Source organism: Curcuma longa, chromosome 17 (genome assembly GCF_044706935.1).
Source record: "Curcuma longa cultivar G26 ecotype Majalengka, Jawa Barat chromosome 17, ITB_CL_G26_1.1, whole genome shotgun sequence".
Taxonomy (NCBI): Eukaryota; Viridiplantae; Streptophyta; class Magnoliopsida; order Zingiberales; family Zingiberaceae; genus Curcuma; species Curcuma longa.
In genome coordinates this window covers 6,571,528-6,591,959 of record NC_133877.1, presented here as the reverse complement: position 1 = coordinate 6,591,959, position 20,432 = coordinate 6,571,528, and the positions used below count along the sequence as shown (strand labels likewise).

Genomic DNA, 20,432 nt, shown 5'->3' with positions numbered 1-20,432 from the left:
ATTGAACAGCAGTAGCACTACTAGTTCTTTTCAAAAGGGACACGTGTGGCGTACCAGCGTCGCCAAGAGGCATTTGTGCCCGTCGGCTTGCTCCATTACAGCAGCCGGTCACGTGCTGCTTTCCTTCCTTCGCTGCCCTTTGAGCCTCTCCAAACCACAATTGCCTGCCTCAGTACTCCTCTAATTTTTCTATAAATTGGCTCGCCGCTTCGCTTCCTCTCATCGTTCAACATCTCTTATCCTTGTACACGATTGCTACACTGGTAAGGCAGATGGCGATGCTCAGGGCTGCAGCCAAGAAGGCGATGGCAGTCGTCGGAACGGGAGCTCCGCAGGCGGCGTCTGCATTCTCCAGGACGCTCCATGTAATCCCACTCGATAGGATTATTTAATTTGGCATCATACATACATAACGCCATGGCATGTATCTGATTTGTGATAACCGTGCGCAGGCTTCGCCAGACAGCAAGAAGATCGTCGGCGTTTTTTACAAGGCCAATGAGTACGCTTCCCTGAATCCTAAATTTGTAGGGTGCGTGGAGGGGTCCTTGGGCATTCGGGATTGGCTAGAATCAAAAGGCCACCAGTACATTGTAACTGATGACAAAGAAGGCCCAAATTGCGGTTCGTATGCTTTCTTTGAGCTTCGTTAGACATTGAATTGGAACTGATCGATATTTGAAGCTTCCGAGATAGAGCCGTGAATTAATGACTCGATCGTCCGCCATTCCTGTGCTAATTTCGCTGCTTCTCATGGCAGAGTTAGAGAAACACATTCACGACATGCATGTTTTGATCACGACTCCTTTTCATCCGGCTTACGTGACCGCGGAGAGGATAAAGAAAGCCAAAAACCTGCAACTTCTTCTGACCGCTGGGATTGGCTCGGACCACATCGATCTGAAAGCTGCAGCCGACGCTGGCCTCACTGTAGCAGAAATCACCGGAAGCAATGTTGTCTCGGTGGCAGAGGATGAATTGATGCGAATTCTCATCCTGGTCAGGAACTTCTTGCCTGGTTATCATCAGGTAATCAAAGGTGACTGGAACGTCGCAGGCATTGCGTACAGGGCTTACGATCTTGAGGGTAAGACTATTGGCACTGTCGGGGCGGGGCGCATCGGGAAGCTTTTGCTTCAACGCCTGAAGCCTTTCAACTGCAATCTGCTTTACCATGATCGCCTCAAGATTTCACCTGAATTGGAGAAAGAGACGGGGGCCAAGTTTGAGGAAGATCTCGATGCAATGCTCCCAAAGTGTGACGTCGTCGTCATAAACATGCCTCTTACCGAGAAAACCAGGTTTCATTTTTTTTTCTTCTGATGACTGATCAGACATTTGACTCCAGAAATTAATGCTCTCTCTGTTTCCTTCAGAGGATTGTTTGATAAGGAGAGGATCGGGAAATTGAAGAAGGGAGTTCTCATAGTGAATAATGCTCGAGCTGCTATCATGGACACCCAAGCAGTCGCAGATGCTTGCTCTAGTGGGCATATTGCAGGTAATTAGAGACAGACATCTCCAATAAATAAATCAGATTAGAAGATTTTATTGCTAAATAAATGAATCCCTCTGATCATTCAGGTTACAGTGGCGACGTTTGGAATCCCCAGCCAGCTCCCAGAGATCATCCATGGCGGTACATGCCAAACCATGCAATGACTCCCCATATATCTGGCACCACCATTGACGGTCAAGTAGGATCTCTTGCCAGTTTCGGCCGTTGCTTCTTCTTTCCTTGGAAAACTTTGTCGGACGTGATGATTAACATGGTTAAATCTAAATTGTGCAGCTGAGATATGCGGCTGGAGTGAAAGACATGCTCGATAAGTACTTCAAAGGAGAGGAATTTCCAGCTCAAAACTACATTGTCAAGGAGGGAAAGCTTGCGAGCCAATACCAATAATGATAACCTCTCTTTATCTTCTCAGTTCAAGAATGTTTGCATGTTGTGTTATGCAGTTTCTGCAACTACTATTACAATAAAGAGAAGAGATGATTTGTGGCTTTGATCATTACGTACTTAACCCGAAACGAAACGATTTTTAAATATCGATGATTTTATTGAGAAGATACTAAGTGTAATAATTAAAACATATTAAAGGTTTTTAATTTATCATAATGTAGTTAATCTAAAGATTAAAGAGTTTTTAAAAAAAAATTAATTAAAAGAGTATCTTAAAACCTATTTTTATCCCTATAAAAAAAGTAGTCCAAGGAAATAGATAATTTTTGACTAATCTTAATTACTTACAAGAAAGTTCTCTAAAAGGAAAACCATATTTTTTAAACGAAAAATAATTAAATCTATAAACTCAAACTTAAATTAATACAAGAATAATTTGCAAAGTATTTAACAATACAAAAACAATTATATTTATTAACATATATATATATATATATATATATATTTAAATTCATAAACTAAATTTATAAGCTTAATAAAATAATTAAAATCTGAAAGTAAAAAAAATTAAAAACAATTTTATAATATCAAATTAAAAATAATTATATCAATAAAAATATGAGCCTAAATCTAAATTTATAAATTTTTTTTTTTGTTATTTTAGTAAAGTATTACAAAAATAAAAATAAAATAATCATGTATAAAGTATAAAAAAATCTCAAGTTCCCCTTTTCACAGTGCTCTTCCTCGCAGCCCTAGCTAGTGAAACAACCACCGGATCGTCTCTTTTCCTCGAGCTCCAGTCGCCGCCAGACTCCGACGGCCTCATCTCCTACGAGCGACAGGAGCTCCCGGCGTTCCACTTTCTCCGAGGTTTGTAACTCGTTTCCCTTACTTCCGGACCATTTTTTTCGCTCGTTCACTAACATAACGTTGCCCCTCTCTAAGCTGTTGTAGTCTACGAATGCAATCCTACCTCTCTTGTTGAATCCCTATAGTGCGTCTTGAGCTCGTCTCAACTTCCCTCGTCAACTTCCAGAAACTAACACCGCTGCCCTCCCCCAGATTCTGATTTCTCTTCTCTATCTTTCCTCCTATGTTTTCATTTTTTTTTTGTTTTCTCCTTATCTCCTTTGGGCTGGATCAGCCACCATCTGTGCCAGTCTCCTATCTTGCTGACCCATTGACCAAGACGCTAGGGGCTTCTTCCCTACAAACTATGACAGGTGAGTGCAATTACTGAGGAAGGGAGAGTGAAGAAGAATGGAAGAATTGGTTATGCTAGATCAAAACAATGACGAGGATGATGTCATCTCAAGTGGAAAGGATATGTGGTGATTGTGATAGAATACAAATATGTCACTTGGCTAATTTTTTTAATACATTTTAGTTGTACAAATGATTGTTAAACGTTGTAGGGATCATTTGGAGATATTAATTTGACAATATGCCCTTTAAAATCTTAGATATTCTTGCAAATTTTAGTGAGGTATTTTTTAAACTTATTTATGTTTTGAACATCAACTTTACGGTTCATAATTTGCAACATCAGCAAAGTAATTCGTGATTCGAACTTCAATTCGACAACCTTGCTCATGAATACTCTCATGATAGTTGAAACCATTACATGTGAATAATTGATACCGCACATTGTATGACATGTTTTTTTATTAATTATTTGTGTAGACAATATGTGTGCTTACAATTCTTTTCTTTTCTATATGGTTAATTAGGAATGTAATTTCAGTAATAGAGAAAGTAATAACATGATTATATTGTGTCAATATTCCTTTTCATTCCAATGTATACACTCATAATTTCATAAATAAATACACAAAGCATAGAAGATACTTGGATAATAAGTATTATAGCTTATTATATGAGATGATAATCTGAACATGTTCTTGTTTATGCATATGAACGACAATATTCAAGAAGGTATAACTGCAAAATGATTAAATGTTGTGATTCTGTTTTATATTGTAGTTAGAATTATATGCTGTCATCCTTTTGTCATTTTCATTCTCAGTTTCGTGGATCATTCTGCTTGTCTTTTGGTGGATATAACCTTGATTTCTTAGTTGTCATAAATGGATGCAACTTATAAACCATTGGTTCATAAGAAGATTTTTACATTGCTTAAAATTTTAATGTCAGATGTATGCTTGACAATCTCATATGATGGGAAAGTCTTGAAAAACCGTTCCGGTAGATTCTTGCAGAACAAAAATTTTCCCGGAAACGATCTCAAGTTGCCCTCATAGTCGATCAAACGAAGTTTGATCGACTCATTTAGATCATTGGGCTCTTGTGTTTGGTTTACAGGATCCAATATAAAAAGGATAATTTAACTTATGCGGAAACATTAAATTATACCTTTCTTCGGACTGTTGTGAAGGATGAAGTTTGTACCCGAAGACCTCTTGATCTTCTGCTGTATTCCTCTCCTCTTCTCGAACGTTGTGTGGGCAACGATCCTTCGAGAATTTCTCCACCAGAATTCTCCTCTCCGATGGCTAGCAAACTTTCCTTCCTTCTCTTTGTGGAGAAAAGAGAAGAGGAAGAAGAAGAGGGTTGGCTGCCGAGAGTCTCGGCCACCAAAGGTTTATTTCGTGTGTCTCTCAAACCCGTTGCAAGCCCCTTCTTTTATAGCCTAGCCATCTCACAAATATGGTATGATTTGTATCATAAATATGGTATGATTTAAATCATAAACATGGTATGATTTATAATCAATCAAATCTTCTTTTCCAGATTTGATTTTCGAAAAATTAACCAATTTTGTCTGCGGAAGAGATAAAATTATGATTCCAATCAAATCAAATCTCATCCAGATTTGATTTAATCGATCAAATTAATTATCCAGATTTTTTTCTAATTAACACTGGTAATCGATTCAATGAAATCAAATCTATCCAGATTTGATAATCGATCAAATCTGATCGATTTGATTAGAAAAATCATAATTAATTTTCTCTGGTAATCGATCAGCTGATCGATTACCAAAATGTGTAATCGATCAGCTGATCGATTACACTCCTTGTAAATGGGTTCGAATGCTTGGTTTCTTCACGAATTCTTCCAAGGTGGATTGAGGATTTATCCAGAGGCTACAGCAGGGACCTAGAGGAGGAATTGGTTTTGGTCTCCTGATGGGCTTAAGCTTCCCATGTTCTTCACCGAACACACAGCTTAAGTCTATCAATAATAACTCATTCCACTAGAGAGTTATTATTGCACTACCGCACCAATCCCATATTATAATATGGGCTCCTTCTTCTATAAGTACATTAGTCTCCCTGTGTTTAAGATATCGTATGTCCGTCAATTAAATGAGTTACTGACAACTCGAATTTAATCAACATCTAATCCAAGAGTAGTACCACTCAACCTTATTATCATGCGGACAAGGTCCACCTGCAGGGTTTACATGATAATCCTTATGAGCTCCTCAAGGGGACATCATCAACCTAGATTATAGGACACAGTTTCCTTCTATAATCAACAACACACCATGTACATAATACTACTTCCCAACTCATCGGGCCTTTTGATCTATCGATCTAAATCTCACCCTTTGATGAATTAAAGAAGTACATACTAAGCACATGTGTTTGTTATTATATCGGGATTAAGAGCATGTACATCTATAGTAACAGAGGTTTAGTTCGATTATATAGTCAGTATAAATCGAACAATCCTCAGATGGTCCTGCTCAATACACACTTAGTGTACTAGTGTAATTCTATAGTCAAGACAGACTAAGACCAAATTACACTACAACCACTCCAATGGTTTGTCCAATCCATCTTGGTTGTGAACACTGTTTATAATCTATAAGGAACTGATAACATGGTCTTCTGTGTGTGACTCCGCACACCATGTTTATCTACAATATAGATTAAATGGACACTTGCATAAAAACTAAATGCAAATATTGACCAAATGTGATTCTTATTTCAGAATGTTTATTTACATAGCTAGGATTCTGGTATACATCCCAACAATCTCCCACTTATACTAGAAGACTACGCTGCCTCATATGCTGCCATACATCTGATTCCCATCCCCTCCACATGCCGATCAAAAGCTTTCGCCGGAAGGGCCTTTGTGAAAGGGTCTGCCAGGTTATCCTCTGATGCAATCTTGACCACAGCGACTTCTCCCCGTTTGACAATATCTCGTATCAGGTGGTACTTGCGCTCAATGTGTTTACTTGCCTTATGGGCTCGTGGTTCCTTCGAGTTTGCAACTGCACCACTGTTATCACAATAAATCGTGATAGTCTTGGGCAAACCAGGAATCACATCTAAGTCCATCAAGAAGTTCCTGAGCCATACAGCTTCTTTGGCTGCCTCAGAGGCTGCCACATACTCAGCTTCCATGGTAGAGTCTGAAATGCATTTCTGCTTTACACTCCTCCATGTTATGGCTCCACCTCCCAATGTAAACACATAACCTGATGTAGACTTACTTTTATCCCTATCTGATTGGAAGTCAGAGTCCGTGTAACCCACAGGGATTAAATTATCTGCCTGGTAAACCAGCATATAATTCCTAGTCCTTCTCAGGTACTTTAATATATGCTTTACCGCAGTCCAATGTCCCTGTCCTGGATTACTTTGATATCTGCTAACCATGCCCACGGCAAAACAGATATCCGGTCTCGTGCATAGCATTGCATACATTAGGCTTCCTACTGCCGAAGCATAAGGAACCGCCTTCATGTCCTCTATTTCCTTTGGTGTCTTAGGACACATCTCCTTAGATAGAGGAACTCCATGCCTAAAAGGTAGAAAACCTTTCTTGGAGTTTTGCATGCTAAAACGAGTTAGGATAGTATCGATATAGGAAGCTTGGGATAAGCACAACATCCTTTTCTTGCGATCCCTTATAACTTTGATCCCAAGAATATGTGCGCATTCTCCTAAGTCTTTCATATCGAACTGCTTGGACAACCATACCTTTACGTCTGATAATATTTTAACATTGTTGCCAATGAGTAAAATATCATCTACGTACAGTACAAGAAATACCACCACGTTTCCGTCACACTTCTTGTATACACAAGACTCATCCGGACATTGAATAAATCCATATGACTGGATTACTTCATCAAACCGGATGTTCCAAGACCTTGAAGCTTGCTTCAGTCCATAAATGGACCGATTAAGCTTGCATACAAGATGCTCTTTGCCTTTTTCAATGAATCCCTCTGGTTGCTTCATATAGATGTTTTCTTCAAGACTTCCGTTAAGGAAAGCTGTCTTGACATCCATTTGCCAAATCTCATAATCCATATGAGCAGCAATAGATAAGAGAATCCTTATAGACTTAAGCATAGCTACCGGCGAAAAGGTCTCCTCATAATCGATTCCCTCTTTCTGAGTATACCCTTTCGCAACAAGCCTTGCTTTGAAGGTTTCCACCTTCCCGTCTATTCCTCTCTTTCTTTTATAGACCCACTTGCATCCGATGGCTTTTACACCATCTGCTGGCTCTACAAGCTCCCAGACTTTATTAGAATACATGGATTCTATTTCAGAATTCATTGCACTTTGCCAAGATGCTGCATCTTTATCTTGGAGTGCTTCGTCATAAGTCCAGGGATCAGCTTCATGTTCACCAAGGACCAAGTCCGAGGACTCTCCCAAGAACATGAATCTATCAGGTTGTCTAACAACCCTCCCACTACGACGAGGCACCACCTGTTCTTGTGCATTTTCTGTGACACGCGGTGCAGTTACTTGTGGTATCTCATCTTGCACTATTGGTACTGAAGTGGGTGTATCTCCTCTAACTTCCTCAAGAACAATTTTACTCATGGGCTTGTGGTTCATTACATAGTCCTCTTCTAAAAATCGGGCATTCGTGCTAACGATGACCTTCTGATCTTTAGGACTATAAAACAAACCACCTTTCGTTCCTCTAGGATAACCCACAAACAGACGAACTTCTGTACGTGATTCCAACTTATCAGCTTCTCCCTTCAGCACATGTGCTGGACTCCCCCAAATCCGAATGTGTCTTAGACTAGGTTTACGCCCAGTCCACAATTCTGTGGGAGTAGAAGGTACTGACTTAGAAGGTACCAAGTTCAGAATATATGCGGCTGTTTCCAGAGCATATCCCCCAGAACGAATTTGGTAACTCTGAATAACTCATCATTGACCTAACCATTTCCATAAGAGTCCTATTCCTTCGTTCCGCCACACCGTTCTGTTGGGGTGTACCAGGTGCGGACAATTGGGATTGAATCCCAGCCTCTGATAAGTAATTCCTAAACTCTCCTAAGAGGTACTCACCACCACGATCAGACCGTAGTGTCTTGATACTTTTACCATGATGTTTCTCCACATCAGCCTTGTACTCTTTGAATTTATCAAAGCACTCAGACTTGCGGCGCATCAGGTAAATGTATCCATATCTCGAATAGTCGTCTATAAAAGAGACGAAGTATTCGAAACCACCTCTTGCCTGGATAGTCATAGGACCACACAAATCAGAGTGAACCAGTTCTAACACATCTTTGGCTCTATACCCCTTAGCCTTGAAAGGCCTCTTGGTCATTTTACCTTCCAAGCAGGATTCACAAGTTGGGAAATTTTCAACTGCCAGTGAACCCAAAGGTCCATCGGCTACCAACCTTTGAATTCTACTCAAGTTAATATGACCTAACCTTAGATGCCAAAGATATGTTTGGTTCATTTGTGAAGGTTCTTTTCTCTTAAGGTTAGTAGATGTGCTATTAGATTCTACTTGTTGCATTGTGGGAGTTATTGGATTTAAAATGTATAAATTGCCAACCAATGTACCAGAACAGATATTAACCCTATTTTTCTTGATAATAACTTTATCATCAAAAGAAACAGAATATCCATCCAAAAATAATTTAGAAACTGAAATTAAATTCTTTCTAAAAGTTGGTACATAAAGACAATTTCTTAAAACCAAAATTCTATTTCTATCAAAAGATAAATAGACGTCTCCCACTGCAACAGCTGCCACCTTTGTAGCATTGCCCATGTAGACGGTAATCTCCCCTTCACGCAGTCGTCGGGTTTCCTGGAACCCCTGCAAAGTATTGCAGACATGATCAGTGGCTCCTGTATCTACACACCAGGTACTGGTAGATAGCACCGCTAAACATGTTTCAACGACTAAAGAAAAGGATATACCTTTCTTGTTCTCCTTTTTGTGAGGACAATCCGCCTTCCAATGTCCAGACTGCTTGCATGTAAAGCACTTGCCCTTTGGCTTCTTTACACTTGCGTGTGGCCCAGCCACTCGAGGTCCATTCACCGTCTTTGCCGAACCAGCTGGTTTCTTCTTCTTCTTTCCTTTCGGCTTAGAAGCAGATACCTTCTCAGCAATGTGAACTTGAGAACTTTGACGAAATAGTCCTTCTGCCGCCTGGAGTTCTGTCAGTAGTTCCGCCAATGAATAAAGCCTTTTATTCATGTTATAGTTCAGGCGAAACTGCTCAAAACTCTTGGGCAGTGTTTGAAGAATAATATCGACCTGGGTTTCCCCATCGATTTCACCTCCAAGGACTTCTATCTCATTCAAATGAGCCATCATCTTAAGGATGTGATCCCTCACGGGTGTCCCCTCCTTCATGGTGGTCGTCATTAAGTTTCTCATTGCCTCTTGCCTAGCAGCTCGATTCTGATGCCCGAAGAGTTCCTTGAGATTGAGCATCATGTCATAGGCAGTAGGCATGGCCTGATGCTGATGTTGCAGCACATTTGACATAGATGCCAAAATGTAACACCGCGCCATCTCATCTGCCTTCATCCACTTCCTATGTCTCTCTATCTCTTCTTCAGTCGCATCCTTATCAGGTAAGCTAGGACATTCCTGGAGAAGTACAAACTTGTACTCCTCCGCAGTCAAGACAATGTCCAAGTTGCGTTTCCAATCTATGTAGTTAGGACCAGTAAGTTTATTTTCTTTGAGAATAACGGCTAGTGGGTTGAAAGTCATTCTAAGACCTGAGAATCACAAAGTCAAAAACTTTAGAATTCAGAATTATATTGATTTCCTCAAACAATATAATTTAAATTCAACCAACACCTCAAACACCGGGAATTTCGTATGCCACGATAGTGTGGACGTATACGAATTCAAGCATTTGTAAGAGGAGGGTTTTTACCCATTAATTTTATTATCTTGTCAACCTAACTTTATGACAAATAAAATTAATAGTTGGTTTGACTTCGGTCACACAAATAATAGCAGTGACTCCGATGGGGAGGATACTATTAATTGTGTCTAAGTGTTCACCATTACTTGATACTAAGTCCATTATTTAGGATTTGTATGCCACGATCGTGTGGACGTATACATTCCTAAATAATTTCCTATAACCATCCATAAAGGAAGTTTGTTCTAGTGATCCGCAATCAAACTCATCCGATGGGGAGGAAGGCACTATAGCCAACGCGCAAGTTTGACGCATCACTTACAAACCAGTAATGGAGACCACGGGAATAAATGATTCCCTCTCCCACTTAGTTATTTAATGCGAGGAATTTTAATTATATTTGCATATTTAATAATTCAAAAATTAGTCTCCAGGCTGTGGCGAGGCAATGACCTTCTTCCCCAAAAGACGCAAAGGCCTTATGGGTTATTGGAGCAACAACCACTTCTAGACAAGACTAATTTAGGAATTAATTAAATTATGCTAATATAATTTATACCAAGCATTACCTAGTATTACCTAAGTATGCCTTAACTTTAATTATGCATGCATATATAATAATTCAAAAATTAGTCTCCAGGCTGTGGCGAGGCAATGACCTTCTTCCCCAAAAGGCACAAAGGCCTTATGGGTTATTGGAGCAACAACCACTTCTAGACAAGACTAATTTAAGAATTAATTATATTATGCACACATAATTAAACATTAAGCATGACCCAACACTATCTAAACACGCTAAACTAAGCATGATCATAAATAGTATATTCAATGCTTATGACGGTAAAGAAATAAAGCATATAATTAAATAGCATAAAAGAAAGCAATAAATATGGAAAAATTATTTTCCAACTATTATGGCCACTTTTATATCCGCCGTTCTTCTATATGCCTCCTTTGCCGTCGTGTCCTTCTTGTTTCCTTCTCCGTTGCGTCTCCGGTTCTCATCGTAGCACCACGCGTCGAGAGTACAAGATAAAAAATTTAAATTTACATCTTTTGATCCTATACTCCACAAAGGAGTTTACATGTAATCTAGATCAAACAGTAAATTAAAACTATACAGCGTCCCGCTGTGCTTAATTTATTATTACACACATGCACATCACACAATACATACATATCACAATTTAGGCCATAATAGTTGGATCTAGGAATCCTGCAACCACAGAGTTAATCTACTTGCAATTCCTACTATTATCCTGCCTAAACTTATGCATGAAAAAGTGCATAAATAACTGAAACCAAACACACAGAGCCCTAACCAACGCTCTGATACCATTGATGGGAAAGTCTTGAAAAACCGTTCCGGTAGATTCTTGCAGAACAAAAATTTTCCCGGAAACGATCTCAAGTTGCCCTCATAGTCGATCAAACGAAGTTTGATCGACTCATTTAGATCATTGGGCTCTTGTGTTTGGTTTACAGGATCCAATATAAAAAGGATAATTTAATTAACGCGGAAACATTAAATTATACCTTTCTTCGGACGGTTGTGAAGGATGAAGTTTGTACCCGAAGACCTCTTGATCTTCTGCTGTATTCCTCTCCTCTTCTCGAACGTTGTGTGGGCAACGATCCTTCGAGAATTTCTCCACCAGAATTCTCCTCTCCGATGGCTAGCAAACTTTCCTTCCTTCTCTTTGTGAGAAAAGAGAAGAAGAAGAAGAAGAGGTTGGCTGCCGAGAGAGTCTCGGCCACCAAAGGTTTATTTCGTGTGTGTCTCAAACCCTTGCAAGCCCCTTCTTTTATAGCCTAGCCATCTCATAAATATGGTATAATTTGATCATAAATATGGTATGATTTAAATCATAAACATGGTATGATTTAATCAATCAAATCTTCTTTTTTTGGCAAGATTTCGGAAGTTTCCAAACCGAACCCGAGTCTTTAATCGATCAAATTATCGATTAAACATCGTAAATTTTTCCAGATTAACACTGGTAATCGATCAAATCGATTACCAGATTTGATTCGATCAAATCTCATTACAGATTTGTAATCGATCAAATCTCATCGATTACCTGATTCTTATCAAATCAAATCTCATCGAGATTTGATCGATCAAATCAAATCTCATCTAGATTTGATTACCAAAATCTAATTTTCTCTGCAGCTGAAGATTAATAATTTGTAATCGATCATTTGATCGATTACTTAACAAAATTTTTCTCCGGGTAATTTCAGAAATTCTTGGTTTCTTCACGAATTTCTTCCAAGGTGGACTTGAGGATTTATCCAGAGGCTACAGCAGGGACCTAGAGGAGGAATTGGTTTTGGTCTCCTGATGGCTTAAGCTTCCCATGTTCTTTACCGAACACACAGCTTAAGTCTATCAATAATAACTCATTCCACTAGAGAGTTATTATTGCACTACCGCACCAATCCCATATTATAATATGGGCTCCTTCTTACTATCAGTACATTAGTCTCCCTGTGTTTAAGATATCGTATGTCCGTCAATTAAATGAGTTACTGACAACTCGAATTTAATCGACATCTAATCCAAGAGTAGTACCACTCAACCTTATTATCATGCGGACAAGGTCCACCTGCAGGGTTTACATGATAATCCTTATGAGCTCCTCAAGGGGACATCATCAACCTAGATTATAGGACACAGTTTCCTTCTATAATCAACAACACACCATGTACATAATACTACTTCCCAACTCATCGGGCCTTTTGATCTATCGATCTAAATCTCACCCTTTGATGAATTAAAGAAGTACATACTAAGCACATGTGTTTGTTATTATATCGGGATTAAGAGCATGTACATCTATAGTAACAGAGGTTTAGTTCGATTATATAGTCAGTATAAATCGAACAATCCTCAGATGGTCCTGCTCAATACACACTTAGTGTACTAGTGTAATTCTATAGTCAAGACAGACTAAGACCAAATTACACTACAACCACTCCAATGGTTTGTCCAATCCATCTTGGTTGTGAACACTGTTTATAATCTATAAGGAACTGATAACATGGTCTTCTGTGTGTGACTCCGCACACCATGTTTATCTACAATATAGATTAAATGGACACTTGCATAAAAACTAAATTGACCAAATGTGATTCTTATTTCAGAATGTTTATTTACATAGCTAGGATTCTGGTATACATCCCAACATTGGTTGCCCCAATACAACTTCATTTATTCCCAAAGAGCATGTCCCAACTTTGTCATTAATTATCTAACCTAGATAAGCTCACATATAGTTAGGATCATAGACCTGTATTTTACCTTTGCACTTGACCAAGCAACAATAGTATGCTTTTTTGCCCCTTTCTAGAAATCAAACTACCTCTAGAAGGATGCAGTAGCCAGTGTTGATCGGTTGTTACTGGGATGAATTTGCACAGCCAAGAGTAGTGTACTCCATAATCTGAAGGTGCCCCTTCTTGATGTAAAAGAACTTTCCCTAAAGTATTCTTCAAATGCAATAGAAATTTTAAGGTCGACTTTAAATGATCATGATACAAAATGAAATAAATTGACAGATCAGGTGGATTTTAAATGATATTGACGCCGGGCGGGATAGCGATTATCCCGGAGGCAATATTGAATCCGTTGGTTTGACTGCGAACGTCGGAAACAATCTTCTAAAACCTATTAATTCGGAAAAGTAATAGGAGATAGGGAAATAAACGGCATTGCCGAAACTTTTATTAAACCAAAACTTCTCCTATACATCAACTCATAACATGTTTATATAGATCTAAACTCTAAGAAAGATTCCTCATAAAAAGGAAAATTTCTTATCAAACTCTAAAAGAAAGATTCCTCATAAAAAGGAAAATTTCTTAACAAACTCTAAAAGAAAGATTCCTTATAAAAAGGAAAATTTCTTAATAGACTCAATCCTAAAAATCTTAAACGGATTTAAAATTCTAAAATAAAAAAATAGAACTTTTCAAAACTACTCTAAATACCAAAAAACTCCAAAAATAAAATTTATCAAAATTAATAATAAAAATCTTTAGATGCTCCTGCATCAGTCGCCCCAGGTTGAAAGAAACTCGTCCTCGAGTTTAGAGTAGTGTCAGGTGGTCGCCCAGGAAGAAGATCGTCTTGCACCAAATCAATAAAATTAATTAGTTGCTGAACTTTAGAAATCCTCGTCGATCTGTTGACAAATATAACATCAGGAGGCCACGGGTTGATCATCTTCCTTGTTGGTAGCCTCAATGGTCCTTCTTCAAAGCCCAAAAGAGAGATTGATAGTCTCGATTTCTTCTCATCACAGTTTAAAGGAGAATATAATTGTATCGGAAGATATAAACTAATCATGTTGCTAGATGCTCCTGCATCAGACGGCCCAGATTGAAAAAAACTCATCCTCGAGTTCAGGATAGTGTCTTCAAAATAAAAAATCTTTAAGTGCTGATGAATCAAAAGTCGTCGCATAAGTGGTGGAATAGAAGGAAGATCCTCTGATATTAACTTAGTCAAATCTCTAGGCGGTTGTTGTTCTTCTGATCGAACATAAACTGCATCCTCAGATAGCCTGTCATCTAAAAACTTATAATCATCACCATAAACTACTTGTTTCTTCAAGTCAAGATCTTTCTTGCCATACTTCAAGATGTGATGCTCATCTTTCATTATTGCAATCTCTGTACGTTTTTCCTCATTCTTATCTTTGTTCATTTTTTGCACCAGTTCAATGTCTGGATCATAGAGATTGTGATAGGGGTCAAAGACATTAAAGTCATCCCTCTCCGTAGATAGCTTTCTAGGAGGGAGAGCCATAAGATCGAACTTAAACTTTTCATCAATATCAAAATCTTGACGCTCATCCATATCAACATCTTCAGTTTGTTGTGCTTTTTCCTGAATTTGAAGATCCATACTAACTTTATCGACAACTTTATCCACTACATCATCATTTTGAACAAAACTTGAATATAGAAGTTCTATTCCGGCAACGGTGTCTCCATTGAGGGAATTCTCAGTGTTCAAAACCTGCAACAAATAGTCACCATCTTCATTGACAAATTCATCATCATAAAGTACCTTGTCATATATTGGATCTCCAATTAACTCGGTCTTGTTTTCTTCATGCTGAATGAATTGGAATGTCGAATTAATGTAAGGTGAGACGATGGAGATTTGAACTTTGTCGATAGATGATCCATGTTGTTGATTGCCATCAGACAAAGTGGGCTTCTGGTCTTCGATCAATGCTTCATCTAGATCTATCTCCTTTTCATCAACATCGTCATAAACTGGATCACCAAATATGTCGATCTTGTCATAATCTTCGTCGCCTCCTATGATCGAACGATCAAGAGTGTAGGATTGAACGTACTCAATGTTATTGAGGTTCGCATCTTCAAGGTTGTCCTCGCCGTCGTAGGAGGAAGGGGGGACGTAGAAGCGTTGTGGAGCTTGCGTTCTCTTGAAGTTGTAGGTGGTGGGGTAGTTGATCCCAAATCCCTCGATCAACTGGTAAAACTCCTTCGTGTGATTATTGACTGATCTTGCACCCTGCCTCAACGTCTGATATCGTTGAAACATAGTTTGAGTATAGTCGAAAGGAAGAAAGTAACTCTTCATCTTCTTCTTCATCTTCTCCCAGTCGGTGATCTTGGTCTTGCCTTGTTTTTCTCGTGTGCATCGTAGTTGTTTCCACCAAGCGGATGCTCGGCCCTTGAGTCGGATGACAACCAACTTTACTTTCATTCGATCGGGCACCTCATTGTAATCAAAAATACTTTCTATTTCGTTGAGCCAATCAACGAATTCTTCTGCTTGAAAAGTTCCTGAAAACTCAGGTAAATCAATTTGAAAATCGAAGTCTACATACCGTTCTTCTCGATCTCGACGATCCGCGACCCTATCGGGGTGATGGTAAGGATTGTCAAAAGTAGATACGGAATCAGAAGCACGGTCATAGCTCCTTCGATCTTCAAAACCCTTCGTCATCAGACGCTCGGTTAATTTTGCGACTTGCCTCCGCAAATCCTCAATCGTCTCCTCTTGCACGGTATGAGCTTCCTCTATCGGAACCTGATGAATGCGACCACGACCGCCACGTCCACGACCACGACGGCCCTCCATTGGATCTGATGCGCTCTGATACCAACTGACGCCGGGCGGGATAGCGATTATCCCGGGGGCAATATTGAATCCGTTAGTTTGACTACGAACGTCGGAAACAATCTTCTAAAACCTATTAATTCGCAAAAATAATAGGAGATAGGAAAATAAACGGCATTGCCGAAACTTTTATTAAACCAAAACTTCTCCTATACATCAACTCATAACATGTTTATATAGATCTAAACTCTAAGAAAGATTCCTCATAAAAAGGAAAATTTCTTATTAAACTCTAAAAGAAAGATTCCTCATAAAAAGGAAAATTTCTTAACAAACTCTAAAAGAAAGATTCTTTATAAAAAGGAAAATTTCTTAATAGACTCAATCCTAAAAATCCTAAACGGATTTAAAATTCTAAAATAAAAAAATAGAACTTTTCAAAACTACTCTAAATACCAAAAAACTCCAAAAATAAAATTTATCAAAATTAATAATAAAAATCTTTAGATGCTCCTGCATCAGATATGCAGGATCCTAATTGTAAGGTAGTGCTGATCTTCTACTAATTTTTGTAAATTCCTGCACCACTAATACATATTCATAGGGATATCCATTGGAAAAATCAATATTTTAGGGAAAAATCAATAATTTTCGTAAATTTGTTGGGCTTAGTTCCCAACATAGTAGATCCCTTTAGCATATAAAATACATATTTTGTTTGCTCATATAAATATCACTCCTTAAATGAGTCACGTATATATTGAAAAAATATCTCATGCCACCCAAATCCTTAGTTTGAAAGTGCTGGTGAAAATGTACTTTTGTGATCCACAGAGTAATCACTAATATGATGCTATCATCCATGTAGATGATAAGAATAATGCACTTATCAGATGGGGAAATAAGATGACATAATAAGTGATCTCACAGTTTTATCATCATTCCATGAACTGATTTACAAATCATGTAGGGATTGTTTCAAAAGGACTTCTTTTATTTGCATTGAACCACTATCCCCTTGCACAACAAATCTTAAGAGTTTGACCATAGCTGAAAAATTGTTTTGTAATCACTTTAATAGGCCCCTTTGTATCTCTTAACTATTAATTGAACCTTCAACTAATCCACAATATCAGTGGATGATATCTTCACTGTGAGTGAATATCCATTCACAACCTATTGTGGGCTTGTCAGGAGGAAGAGGAAACAATTTGTTACATCAAATGTCAGACTTGCATCACTGTGGATTTGAGAGTGCCTATGAAATAATATTAGGAATAGAGTGTGAAGACAAAAAAGAGAGGAAGGCAAAATATGTAGGCGACAATGTGACATAAGATATAAAATGAGAAATAGGATGAAAGGTAGAACATTTCTAAGTATCTTCCAGAGTGCAATAGAAAGATCCAATTCACCGGTTGGATCTAGAATAAGGTGGTGTGGCATGAGTGGTTGAATCTACTGTAGGGCCTCCACATGGAAGCTCTGATATTGACAGTCTTGCAGGAGAAAAGCTAATGGAATGGATAATGGTATATGGACTGGAAGCCTCCCAGTTACAAATTCGGAAATAGATTAAGAGTTTGAAAAGAATAAGAATAAACTCATAAAAGGAAGCTAAAAGGCTCTTGTAATAGTCATCAATCCTAAGGTTCAAAGCAGTAGACTAAGTGGTGATGTGATTGAGGAATATGGCACTATGAGATTGAATGCGCTCTATCCTAAAATTTATTAGACCAAATATGGTGCTGGTGTGTTGTCTTGCTGGAATAGACAATGTGTTGGATCAAATATGCTGGACCAAATCTGTTGGATCTGATGGTGGGACCAAATATGCTGGATCAAATATGAAGGTTCACAGCAGTGTCTGGAAGGAGCAACTGGGACATGGGAGAAATCGCTGCAACAAGATGGAAATTTGTCCGCTCTGAATGGTCACACTGCTGCTGGGAGGCAGCAAGAGGGTGTCGGATCTGTCTATTCTTGTGGAAGTTGCATGCTAGTGGTGTGAGTGTTGAATCTGTTCAAGGTCGTTCACAAGTGAGGATCTATTTGCATGTGCTCTAGTATGTAAATGTGCATGGCACTCACTAGCAGGCAGCCACAGCGGACATCAACTCTCAAGTGGAGGCTGCCAAAAGGGATGTATCACATAGGATATTTGAGGATCTCCAAGAAGCGGGCCACAGGATGCAAAGAGCAACATTGACTTAGCCATTGCGGAAGATATTTGCTTTGATACCATGTTATTGGAAAGAATAATTAGTTCTTTTTTCTAGGTAGCGCTTTCTATCTACATTTATAATTTATCAATGTAAAATTACACTTTACACTTTGTCCCACTTAATTTTTCTGGAAGAAGAAATTTTGTTCACTTATTTAGTTTTCATATATGTTACATGCCATATCAGCTAACAAATTATTGTATTTCTGACATTCTTTTAACCTTCCAGAGCAATCTTATCTTTAAATCTATTCTGAATGAGTATGCTGTGAAGATGAATTTGAAACTGCCAACCTATGAGACTTCTCGAGGACCTGGTGAAATTCCTGCATTTGTCTCCTCAGTTTCCTTTGATAACAAGACTTTCAAAGGTGATTTTGGGAAGAGCAAAAGAGAGGCAGAACAGATTGGCGCACGCACTGTGATTGAGTTTATTCTAGGTTTTATCTGAATTTTCTTATTTTATATGTCTATCTTTTCTAAATATAAAATATATGCAGATACTTAATTGTTTGAAGATATCACTAAAAAACATCTAATTCATTTATAGCTATTCCCAATTTATTATTATATATGTGGATAAATTCCGCTTAGATAAGTCTTCTAATTTTATTGTTTCACAGGGACTTCTGATACTGGCACTCTTTTGATGCACATCATAAAATCCAAAGTTAAATTATATGCTGCAATAGCTGAAGGCAACATATCTATATCTCAGATTGAAAACCCACTCATAATTGAGCCAATCATTCAGGAAAGCAGTACTAAAAAATTGGAAAGTCAACTTCCTCCAAATTGTGACATATCGACATCTCTTCAACTTTGTTACTCAGTGCCGCCTCCTATCCGCACACTCAGTAACACTGCAGCAGTTCATTCTGTTCCTTCAAGAGCTATGGAACACTTACAGAAACAATATTCTGACTTTATCAGTGATGAGAAACCTTGTCAAATTCCTGGTGGAGGTAGAGTAGCTGGCAGATCAACAAGTGCCACTTCCAACCATGACTATATAGAACCTCACGTTAATGAAATATCCTCAACTGACTTAGGGAACCATTCTACTCAGTTTGAAGCTGATCCTAGCAAAAAAAGTTCCAAGAGAAAAAAACAAAAGAAAGGTTCTGGCTTTCTTGGCGATGAAAAACCTTCTCAAATTCCTGATGGAGGTGTTGAAATTGACACACCAACCAGTGCCATTTCCAAGACTTACTATGGTGAACCTCATATTAGCAAATTACCATCAAATGATTCAGGGATCCATTCTAACCAGTCCCAAGCTAATGGTAGAAAAAAACGTAAACGTTCTGTGAGGAAAAATAAAGGCAAATCTTCACAAGAGGGAAGCCAAGTTGACGCAGTGTAAGTTAACTGCACGTTATATCATGTCATGGGTATTATGTAGTGCTAGAAAGAAGAGAGATGGAAAAAAAAATGGAGGGTAGCTGAAAGATATTTCATCCAGGGGTTTCTCATTCTTTGTTTTCTTTGTTGTTGTTGTTTGTTTACTTTGCCTCATTGAATTCAATGCTCCTTATGCTATAAATTTATTTAGATCAACAGCTGACCATGTTTATTTTTCTTGGATCAGACCGGCAGCTGAGACATCTGCACCACAATGAAGAAGTGTGTTCAAGAGTAGCATCTAAGGAGTTTCAGTCATTTGTGCTCTACAAAGACTTGGACTGCTTGTTGGTACTCTTTCTTTTGGCAATGTGTTTATATGGTTGTTGGAATCTCTTATCTTGTACCATGAAAATGTTGTATTATGAGGCCTAGACTAAGACTACTAGATCTAGGTTTCTTATGTGATAAGTTTACGATACTTGTATGCATGTGAAAACTAATGTTAACCATGAGTATTAGAAGCTCAGTAAACTTGCCAACTTGCTAACCTTTCACAAAATTGCTGCTTGTTCTGATTTTATGTTCATGAAAACTTTGAAAATATCATGGCGCAAATGAATGCTGATAATTAGCTATATTGTGACTGGAAAACTTGACTAAGCAGGAATATGTTGTGGTGGCTATTTTGAGCATCTATGATGCATGC

At 38.3% G+C, this 20,432-nt stretch overlaps 2 protein-coding genes across 2 annotated transcripts; both read left to right on the top strand.

Moving 5' to 3' along the window:
• Positions 1 to 236: 236 nt before the first annotated feature.
• On the top strand, positions 237 to 2,010 carry LOC141848617 (formate dehydrogenase 1, mitochondrial-like). The gene is made up of 6 exons (XM_074736665.1): positions 237 to 365; positions 453 to 624; positions 761 to 1,301; positions 1,377 to 1,501; positions 1,585 to 1,697; positions 1,793 to 2,010. Exons 1-6 carry the CDS (start codon positions 273 to 275, stop codon positions 1,904 to 1,906), a joined length of 1,158 nt encoding a protein of 385 aa, XP_074592766.1. The 5' UTR covers positions 237 to 272; the 3' UTR covers positions 1,907 to 2,010.
• Positions 2,011 to 2,703: 693 nt separating this feature from the next.
• LOC141811759 (uncharacterized) lies at positions 2,704 to 20,274 on the top strand. The gene is made up of 4 exons (XM_074699808.1): positions 2,704 to 2,779; positions 18,609 to 18,819; positions 19,003 to 19,741; positions 19,971 to 20,274. Exons 2-4 carry the CDS (start codon positions 18,654 to 18,656, stop codon positions 19,999 to 20,001), a joined length of 936 nt encoding a protein of 311 aa, XP_074555909.1. The 5' UTR covers positions 2,704 to 2,779; positions 18,609 to 18,653; the 3' UTR covers positions 20,002 to 20,274.
• Positions 20,275 to 20,432: the final 158 nt, after the last annotated feature.